General features: G+C 50.0%; 1 protein-coding gene across 1 annotated transcript in view; it reads left to right on the top strand.

The window, feature by feature from the left end:
• Positions 1–10,652, top strand: part of LOC105538589 (chromosome unknown open reading frame, human C16orf96) — a 53,441-nt gene that overhangs the window by 33,188 nt on the left and 9,601 nt on the right. Inside the window, 2 exon segments of the mRNA XM_011978470.1 lie at positions 6,677–6,751; positions 7,790–7,954. Of these exon segments, the coding sequence (XP_011833860.1) occupies positions 6,677–6,751; positions 7,790–7,954 (240 nt within the window).

Here is a 10,652-nt window from a genome sequence, read left to right as displayed (position 1 = left end):
CACCGTGTTAGCCAGGATGGTCTTGATCTCCTGACCTCGTGATCCGCCCGTCTCGGCCTCCCAAAGTGCTGGGATTACAGGCTTGAGCCACCGCGCCGGGCCACTGTTTGTCTTTTTGACCACTGTGTCACCTGCCCCTGGAAGGGCAGGGGTAGCGAAGGCCCCATCACATTTGCTGAGTGACTCAATGAATGATTAAGAGAACTTCTTGTGCCAACTGTTATGTTCTTACATTTCTCTGAGCCAAGTGGTAGAAATACTTACTGACATTTTGGGCTGGGTGATAAAAATTAAAAAATGATAATAAAAAAAAAATATTTAGGCTGGATGCGGTGGCTCACATCTGTAATCACAGCACTTTGGGAAGCTGAAGTGGGAGGATCACTTGAGACCAGGAGTTTGAGAAAGTCAGGGTAACACAGGGAAACCCCATCTCTACAAAAATAAACAAATTAGCTGGGACTGGGCACGGTGGCTGACGCCTATAATCCCAGCACTTTGGGAGGCCGAGGCGGGTGGATCACTACAGGTCAGGAGTTTGAGACTAGCCTGGCCAACATGCTGAAACCCTGTCTCTTCTAAAAAAATACAAAATTAGGCCAGGCGCAGTAGCTCACGCCTATAATCCCAGCACTTTGGGAGGCTGAGGCAGGCGGATCATCTGAGGTTCGGAGTTCAAGACCAGCCTGACCAACATGGAAAAACCCTGTCTTTACTAAAAATACAAAATTAGCCAGGCATGGTGGCACATGCCTGTAATCCCAGTTACTCGGGAGGCCGAGGCAGGAGAATCGCTTGAACTGGGGAGGCAGAGGTTGCGGTGAGCCCAGATCATGCCATTGAACTCCAGCCTGGGTAACAAGAATAAAACTGTCTAAAAAATATATAATAATAATACAACATTAGCTGGGTGTAGTGGCACACACCTGTAATCCCAGCTACTTGGGAGGATGAGGCAGGAGAATCGCTTGAACCCGGGAGGCAGAGGTTGCAGTGAGCCGAGATTGCGCCATTGCACTCCAGCCTGGGCAACAGAGTGAGACTCTCTCAAAAAACAAACAAACAAAAACTAGCTGGATGTGGTGGCTCATACCTGTGATCCTAGTGCTTTGGGTGCAGTGACTCACACCTGTAATGAGGGAGGATTGCTTGAGGCCAGGAGTTCAAGACTTGGCCAACAGAAGAAAACTCTGTCTCTACAAAAAAAAAAAATTATAAAATTAGCCAGGTGTGGTGGCACATGCCTGTAGCTGGGAGGCTGAGGGGGGAGGATTGCTTCAGTGTGGGAGGTTGAGGCTGCAGTGAGCTATGACTGCATCACTGACTCCAGCCTGCGTGACACAGAAAGGCCCTGTCTCAAAAAAAGAAAACAAAGCAAAAAGCAAAAAAATCACCAAGGGCTGGGAGTAGTGGCTCACACCTGTAATCCCAGCACTTTGGGAGGCCGAGGCAGACGGATCACCTGAGGTCAGGAGTTCGAGACCAGCCTGGCCAACATGGTGAAATCCCAACTCAACTAAAAATACAAAAATTAGCTAGGCAGGGTGGTGAGAGCCTGTAATCCCAGCTACTCAGTTGGCTGAGGCAGGAGAATCACTTGAACCCGGGAGGCGGAGGTTGCAGTGAGCCAAGAATGCGCCATTACACTCCAGCCTGGGCGACAAGAGCAAGACTCAGTCTCAAAAAATAAATGAATAAACAGCAACCCACCAAGGTTGTTTCCATGAAGTCTTCCAAGTCAGGGGGCTGTTGCTGGGATGCACTGGGGTGTGCTAGGGGAAAAGGGACCAAGGAGACCCATGGCGTATGGCTGCCCCTAAGGTCGGCACACTGTAATCAGGCTGGAACCCACTTGAGGCAGCCTCGAATGGAAAAGAACTCATTAAAGGGGAACCAATTCACAGCCTATGAAGTGGGGGTGGACAGGAGGGTTGGCTGTCTCTGGAGATGCTGGGCCGAGTGTGGGTGGACTGCACGCAGGAGTACGTGCTCAGACTGTGCACCACTGGCCATGAACCAGGTTTCTTGCCAATACTGCTCTTCAGAGAGGCCCAGGCCACCACGTCCTGGGGTCATCTTGGTGCCCTTTCTCCATGGAGCTGGAGCCAATTCCATTCAGCATGTCCAGCGTGCACCCAGCATGGGGGTAAGCGGGGACTGCAGTGTCTGCCTGTGTGTCCATAGCTGTCACTTGTTAGAAAGACTCTGAAGCCGATGAAGGCCTGCCAAGCGTGCCAAAACAGAGCACGTCCCTGGTCCCAGGACCCTTGTCCCGGCTTCCTGGCTCTTGTGCTATCAAGATTTCATTGCTGGCCAGGCGCGGTGGCTCACGCCTATAATCCCAGCACTTTGGAAGGGTGAAGCGGGCGGATCACCTGAGGTCAGGAGTTCAAGACCAACCTGGCCAACATGATGAAAACCCATCTCTACTAAAAATACAAAAAAATTAGTTGGGCGTGGTTGCAGGCACCTGTAATCCCAGCTACTTGGGAGGCTGAGGCAGGAGAAGTGCTTGAACCCGGGAGGCGGAGGTTTCAGTGGGCTGAGATTGCGCCATTGCACTCCAGCCTGGGCAACAAGAGCGAGACTCCATCTTGGGAAAAATCTCAGCACTTTGGGAGGCCAAGGCAGGAGGATGCCTTGAGGCCAGGACTTCAGGACCAGCCTGGACAACATGGCAAGGCCCCATCGCTAAAAAAAATAAAAGATTAGCCAGATGTGGCAGCATACTCCTGTAGTCCCAGCTACTAGGAAGGCTGAGGCAGGAGAATCACTTGAACCCAGGAGGTGGAGGTTGCAGTGAGCTGAGATCATACCACTGCACTCCAGCCTGGGTGACAGAGTGAGACTCTGTCTCAAAAACTAAACTAAACTAAAATAAAATCTTACGATTTTGAACCACACAAATGGTTTGTATGACCAATAGTTAAAGAAGAAAAAAAAATGTAGAACTAGTGTAGGAATAGGCAGATCAATAGGCCAAGAAGGCTGGGCACGGTGGATCCCACTTGTAATTCTAGCACTTTGGGAGGCCGACATGGGTGGATCACTTGAGGTCAGGAGTTTGAGACAAGCCTGGTCAACATGGCGAAACCCTGTCTCTACTGAAAATACAAAAAAAAATTAGCTGGGCATGGTGGCACATGCCTGTAATCCTAGTTATTTGGGAGGCTGAGGCAGGAGAATTGCTTGAGCCCAGGAGGCAGAGGGTGCAGTGAGCCAAGATCATACCACTGCACTCCAGCCTGGGTGAGAGAGTGAGACTCCATCTCAAAAAGAAAAAGAAAAAGAAAAAAGGCCAAGAAGACCAGATGTAAGATTGCAAGAACTTAGCATATGACCACTAGAGGAAGGATGGATTACTCCACAACTCGTGTTAGGAAAACCATTTCGAGGAATAACAGTAACTCTTAGGTCCGATAGCAATCCTCTAGATGACAAATGCAGGATGGGAGCGAGATCTCATGACTGTGTCTCTGTCTTGCTCTCTACCATGTGACTTACATGTAAGACTTAGGTTTCCCAGTGTCGCCTGGGGTCTTGCTCTGTCACCCAGACTGGAGTGCAGTGGCCTAATCACAGCTCACTGCAGCCTTGAGCTCCTAGGCTCAAGTGATCCTCCCACCTTGGCCTCCTGAGTAGCTGGGACTACAGGTGCATGCCACCATGCCTGGCTAATTTTTTTTTTTTTTTTTTGAGATGGAGTCTCGCTCTGTTGCCCAGGCTGGAGTGCAGTGGCACAGTCTCGGCTCACTGTAACCTCCACTTCCTGGGTTCAAGTGATTCTTCTGCCTCAGCCTCTTGAGCAGCTGGGACTACATGCGTGCGCCACCATGCCTAGTTAATTTTTGTGGGTTTTTTGTTTGTTTTTGTTTTTGTTTGAGATGGAGTTTCACTCTGTTGCCCAGGCTGGAGTGCAATGGTGCAATCTCAGCTCACTGCAACCTCCGCCTCCCGGGTTCAAGCGATTCTCCTGCCTCAGCCTCCCAAGTAGCTGGGATGACAGGCGTGTGCCACCACACTCGTCTAATTTTTTATTTTGAGTAGAGACAGGGTTTCACCATGTTGGCCAGGCTGGTCTCGAACTCCTGACCTCAGGTGATTTGCCCACCTCGGCCTCCCAAAGTGCTGGGATTACAGGCGTGAGCCACTGCGCCCTGCCAAATTTGTGTATTTTTAGTAGAAATGGGGTTTCACCATGATGGCCAGGCTGGTCTCGAACTCCTGAGCTCAAGTGATCCGCCCACCTCAGCCTCCCAAAGTGCTGGGATTACAGGCATTAGCCACCGTGCCCAGCCAAAATAACAAGATTATAAAACATGAATATAGCCTGGCATGGTGGCCTGCACCTGTATTCCCAGCTACCGGGGAGGCTGAGGTGGAAGGATCACTGGAGCTTGGGAGGTGGAAGTTGCAGTGAGCCGAGCTCACACCACTGCATTCCAGCCTAGGTGACAGACGGAGACCCTGTCTCAAAAAATAAAAATAAAAATAAAAAGCATAAGTAAGGCCAGGTTTGATGTCTCCTGTAATCCCAGCACTTTGGGAGGCTGAGGTGGGAGGATCCTTTGAGCCTAGGAGTTCCAGACCAGCCTGAGGCAACATGGTGAGACAGACCCCTGTCTCTGCAAAGAAAAACAAAAAAAAAAAACAAAAAAACCCAGGTGGGTGGTGTCACCTGCAGTCCCAGCTCCTCCGGAAGCTGAGGCAGGAGGCTTGCTTGAGCCTGGGAGATTGTGATCTGTGAACTGTGATCATGCCACTTTACTCCAGCCTGAGTGACAGAGCAAGAGCCTGCCTCAAAAAATAAAAATAAAAATAAATTAAAATAAAGAGGAGGAAACAAGAGACTCCAGCAGAGAAACTAGCCTAAGCCTGCTGGGCTGGGAGGTGGCCTGGTGTGCGTGCGGTTCAGAGCCCAGGCTTGGGAATAGACGTTTCCTGGGTTTGAATCCTGATTCTGCCACCTGCTGGTTGGATCAGTTCCCTGCGGTTGCTGCGGCCAATCACTCTCAGGGGTTCTGGAGGCGGGAATTCTGAAATCAAGGTGTCATAGACTGTGTTCCACCTGAAGGCTCTAGAGGAGCCTCCTCGCCTCTCCCAGCTTCTGGTGGCTCAAGGTGTCCTTTGGTTTTGGAGCAACTTGGATGGAGGCTGGGGCCATTATTCTAAGTGAAGCAACTCAGGAGTGGAAAGCAAAGACTGCATGTTCTCACTTGTAAGTGAGCTAAACCATGCGTATGCAAAGAGAGACAGAGCGGGATAATGGACACAGGAGACTCCGGATAATAGAGAGAGGGGGAAGGATAGAAAACTACATATTGGAGCCAGGCACGGTGGCTCACACCTGTAATCCCAGCAGTTTGGGAGGCTGAGGCAGGCAAATCATTTGAGGTCAGGAGTTCGAGACCAGCCTGGCCAACATGGTGAAACCCCGTCTCTACTAAAAATACAAAAATTAGCCAGGCATGGTATTGGGTGCCAGTGACCCCAACTACTCAGGAGGTTGAGGTGGGATAATCTCTTTTTTTGTTCTTTTTTTTTTTTTTTTTTTTGAGATGGAGTCTCACTCTGTCGCCCAGGCTGGAGTGCAGTGGTGCGATCTTGGCTCACTGCAAGCTCCGCCGCCCAGGTTCATGCCATTCTCCTGCCTCAGCCTCCCAAGTAGCTGGGACTACAGGTGCCTGCCACCATGTCCGGCTAAATTTTTGTATTTTTTTTAGTAGAGACGGGGTTTCACCGTGTTAGCCAGGGTGATCTTGATCTCCTGATCTCGTGATCCACCCACCTCAGCCTCCCAAAGTGCTGGGATTACAGGCGTGAGCCACCGCGCTGGGCCAGGTGGGAGGATCTCTTGAACCCTGGAGGCAGAGGTTGCAGTGAGCCGAGATGGTGCCACTGCACTCCAGCCTGGGTGACAGAGCAGATTCTGTAAAAAACAAACAAACAAACAAAAAAACAAGTTAAAGATACCCATTCACTTCTGTTGACACCCCAGTGGCCACACTAAGCCATAAGGGAGGCTGTGAAATGGAGTCTTGATTCAGGGCAGCTGGGTTCCAGCTGAAAGTCCAGAGTTCCGTTCGTAAGCGTGAGAGGGAGACGCGACAGGAAGAGAGAAATAGAAGCCTGTTTGCAGCTTTGCAGGAACCGTGGCCAGACCCTCTGGGGAGCAGCTGCTGCTCCTATTACAAGGGGGATCTAGTAATTGGAGAGAGGGTGGAATTCATGGGGGCAGTTGGTTCTTTGTGGAGTTGTGAGGATGGGACATGAGGTTTTCCCCTAACACTTGGGCACAGTGTATGAGGCTATGATAAGTTGATAGTAGACTGGAATTCCTGCTGGGACCCCAGGACAGATCAGAAGTGATGAACATTCCTTAAACATCCAGGGAGTGAAATCGTCCACATTGGTTTGGGTCCAACTCCCCGTGGAGGAAAGTTCCTATGACACCACCTCTAAGGGGACAGCTTGTCCCAAGTCGCATGTTCCTTCCCTTCTCATCTGGGCACCTGGAGCCCTTGAGCTTGCGTCTTCTAACGCCCACGCCCACCTGCCTGCTGTCCGTACGGCCCGCTGTGCCTCCCCAGCACATGGCAATGGTAGAGGTGGGAGGTTGGTATTTTATGCTCAAGGCTCTCTAGGATGGCAGACATGCCTGTGCTTCTGTTCTTAGACTCTCCAGGCTCAAATCAAAAGACTGGAAATGAACAAGGTGAATAAGAGCACGATGGAGGAGGAGCTGAGAGAAGTGAGTGAGCAGAGGGTCCTCTGCCTTGCCTACTCCCCTACCCAGGGAAACGGAGCCATCCAGGCGAAGCACACCGGACAGCCTTCCAGAATTTCCCTCCCTCTTTGTTCATATTGAAAACAGAAGTCAGCTGGGAGTGGTGGCTCATGCCTGTAATCCCAGCAATTTGGGAGGCCAAGGCGGGTGGATCACCTGAGGTCAGGAGTTCGAGACCAGCCTGGCCAACATGATGAAACTCCGTCTCTACTAAAAATACAAAAAATTAGCCAGGCATGGTGGCAGGTAACTGTAATCCCAGCTACTTGGGAGGCTGAGGGAGCAGAATCGGTTGAACCTGGGAGGTAGAGGTTGCAGTGAACCGAGATTGTGCCATTGCACTCCAGCCTGGGTGACAAGAGCAAAAACTCAGTCTGAAAAAAAAAAAAGAAAGAAAAGAAAAAAGAGTCACATCAACTCCCATTTTCAGCAATTGAGGATTATTAACACTTCTATATGAACTTGAAAATCATACATCAGCTGTGCACAGGGTGGCTCATTCCTGTAATCCCAGCACTTTGGGAGGCCAAGATGATAGGATCACTTGAGGCCGAGAGTTTGAGAACAGCCTGGGAAACATAGCAAAATCACAACTCTACAAAAAAAATTTAAAAATTAGCCGGGCATGATGGAACATACCTGTAGTCCCAGCCACTCAGGAGGCTGAGGTGGAAGGATTCCTTGAGCTCGGGAGGTGGAGGCTGCGGTGAGCTGTGATTGTGCCACTGCACTCCAGCCTGGGCAACCTTGAGCAAGATCCTGTCTCAAAAACAATAATAATAATAATAAAAATCATACATCAACTTCCCTGTTATAGGAAAACCTTGGCTTTGATCTCAAGATCGTGTTTGAATCCACATAGACCCCAGGGTTGCATTTAAGCCAAGGATAAAAGTCCAGAGTTCTAAACTAGAAGCACCAGACCTAATGGGTGTGATGTCTCCCAGCTTTGCCTTCCTCCATCCCAGCAGCCTCACCTCCCTGAACTCCCTGTCTCCCTAGAAAGCCGACAGGAGCGCCCTGGCAGGCAAGGCAAGCCGAGCTGACCTGGAGTCTGTGGCCTTGGGGATGAACGAGATGATTCAGGGCATGCTCTTTAAGGTCACGATCCACGAGGACAACTGGAAGAAGGCTGTGGAGGAGCTCAGCAAGGATGTGAACACGAAGGTGAGTGTCCCTGTGTTGATTTTCACTTTCTTCCTAACAAATTAACCCAGAAATTAGCAACTGCAAACAACAAACGTTTTCAGTTTAGGAGGAGCAAGAATTTGGGAGTGACCCAGCAGGTTAGCTGGGTGGGTCAGGGTCTCCCATGAAATTGCAGTCAAGATGTCATCCGGGGCTGGTCTCATCTGAAGGCTCGAATGAGGCTGGACGAGCCAATTCAAAGGAAATTCCCTCATGTGGCTGTTAGTAACAGTCTTCAGTTCCTCATCCCATGGACTCTGCCTTAGGGCCACTTGAGTGGCCTCATGACATGGCAGCTGGCATCCCCCAGAGCAAATGATCCAAGAGGGGAAGTAAGAAGCTGCAATGTATTTACACACACACACACACACACACACACACACACACACATACAGGGCCTTACTCTGGGCACCTTCCCCATACATAATCAATACATGAATTGATCCCCATTTCACAGAGGAGAACACTGAGCCTCAGAGAGGTTATTATACTTCCCTCAGGAAATGCTGCTGCTCATGGTGGAGCTGGGGCTCAAACCCAGAGCTGCCTGATTCTAAACCTAATTTAACCTCTTTAGGTCAGTCCAGCCACCTCAGTTGCAAGAACCATGTAGCACTCTCGTTGGACCGACTGTTCCAGTCTACAACACTATACTAATTGAGGAAGGGGCTATGACTCCTCTAGACATTTCCCTAGGGTCTGGCACATCACTGGCAGTCAGTAAATGATGAATGAATAAATGAATGACTGTCACGGACCCTCAGAGACTCCCCTCCTCCACCCCACATCCCTGCGCTTACCCAGGAGAGAGGCATAGTTAGCCTCCAGGATGGTCGCCAGCCATACCTCTTGGTATTCACACGATTGTGTAGCTCCCTCCCACGTTGAATGGGACCAGCTTGTGTAACCAACAGGATATTAGAGAGATGATGGAGGGTAACCGCCTTCCATCATAAAAGACATTGCAGCCAGGTGTGGTGGCTCACGCCTGTAATCCCAGTACTTTGGGAGGCCAAAGCAGGCAGATCACTTGAGCCCAGGAGTTCAAGACTAGCCTGGGCAACATAGTGAAACTCTGTCCTCCCCACCAAAAAAACAAAAAGCCAGGTGTGGTGGCACACACCTGCAGTTCCAACTACTCAGGAGGCTGAGGTGAGAGAATACCTGAGCCTGGGAGGTTGAGACGGCAATGAACCAAAATCGTGCCACTGCACTCCAGCCTGGGCAACAGGAGCACCCTGGCAGGCACTCAGAGTGAGACCCTATCTCAGAAAAAAAGGTGGGGGCTCAAAACAACCAAAAGCAACACACGAAGAGATTGTACTTGTTTCCTGGTTTAATTGAAGCAAGTCTACAAATGGGCTGGAGATGACATCCAAGTCAGGAATTGTTGCTAATTGTATTAAACATAATCGTATTGTGGTTATAGAATAAAATGTTATCACACTCAAATATTTATTAGGGAAATGTCACCATTTCTGTAACTAAAAAAAAAAAAAAAAAAATACTCCAGCCGCTAGGCACAGTGGCTCAACGCCTGTAATCCCAGCACTTTGGGAGGCTGAGACAGGTGGATCACGAGGTCAGAAGATTGAAACCATCCTGGCTAACGAAATACAACAAAAATTAGCCAGGCGTGGTGGCAGGTACCTGTAGTCCCAGCTACTCAGGAGGCTGGGGCAGGAGAGTGGAGTGAACCCTGGAGGCAGAGCTTGTAGTGAGCCAAGATCGCGCCACTGCACTCCAGTGTAGGCAACAGAGTGAGACTCCATCTCAAAAAAAAATACTCCATCAGGTGGCACAGTGGCTCACACCTGTAATCCCAACACTTTGGGAGGTTGAGATGGGAGGATCACTTGAGCCCAGGGGTTCCAGACCAGTGCTGGCAACATAGCAAGACTGTATCTCTGCTTTAAAAAAATATTTTTGGCCAGGCACAGTGGCTTACGCCTGTAATCCCAACACTTTGAGAGGCATAGGTGGGTAGATCACTTGATATCAGGAGTTCGAGACCAGCCTGACGAACATAGTGAAACACTGTCTCTACTAAAAATACAGATTAGCTGGATATGGTAGTGGGTGCCTGTAATCCCAGCTACTCGGGAGACTGAGGCAGGATAATCGCTTGAACCCAGGAGGTGGAGGCTGCAGTGAGCTGAGATCGCACCATTGCACTCCGGCCTGGGCAACAGGAGTGAAACTCCATCTCAAAAATAAATAAATAAAATAAAAGTAAATAAATAAGTCCGGGTGCAGTGGCTCACACCTGTAATCCCAGCACTTTGGGAAGCTGAGGCGGGCAGATCATGAAGTCAGGATTTCGAGACCAGTCTCGCCAATATGGTGAAACCCCGTCTCTACTAAAAATACAAAAATTAGGCTGGGCGTGGTGTCTCACGTCTATAATCCCAGCACTTTGGGAGGCTGAAGTGGGCGGATCATCTGAGGTCAGGAGTTCGAGACCAGCCTGGCTAACATGGTGAAACCCCGTTTCTACTAAAAGTAAAACAAACAAACAAACAAATTAGCTGGGTGTGGGAGCACGTGCCTGTAATCCCAGCTACTTGAGAGGCTGAGACAGGAGAATTGCTTGAACCCGGGAGGCGGAGGTTGCAGTAAGCCGAGATCGCACCATTGCACTCCAGCCTGGGCAACAAGAGCAAAACTCCCTCTCAAA

Source organism: Mandrillus leucophaeus, unplaced genomic scaffold (genome assembly GCF_000951045.1).
Source record: "Mandrillus leucophaeus isolate KB7577 unplaced genomic scaffold, Mleu.le_1.0 Scaffold195, whole genome shotgun sequence".
NCBI lineage: Eukaryota > Metazoa > Chordata > Mammalia > Primates > Cercopithecidae > Mandrillus > Mandrillus leucophaeus.
Note: the sequence above shows the minus strand (reverse complement) of the source record. Positions and strands in the feature narration are given on the sequence as shown.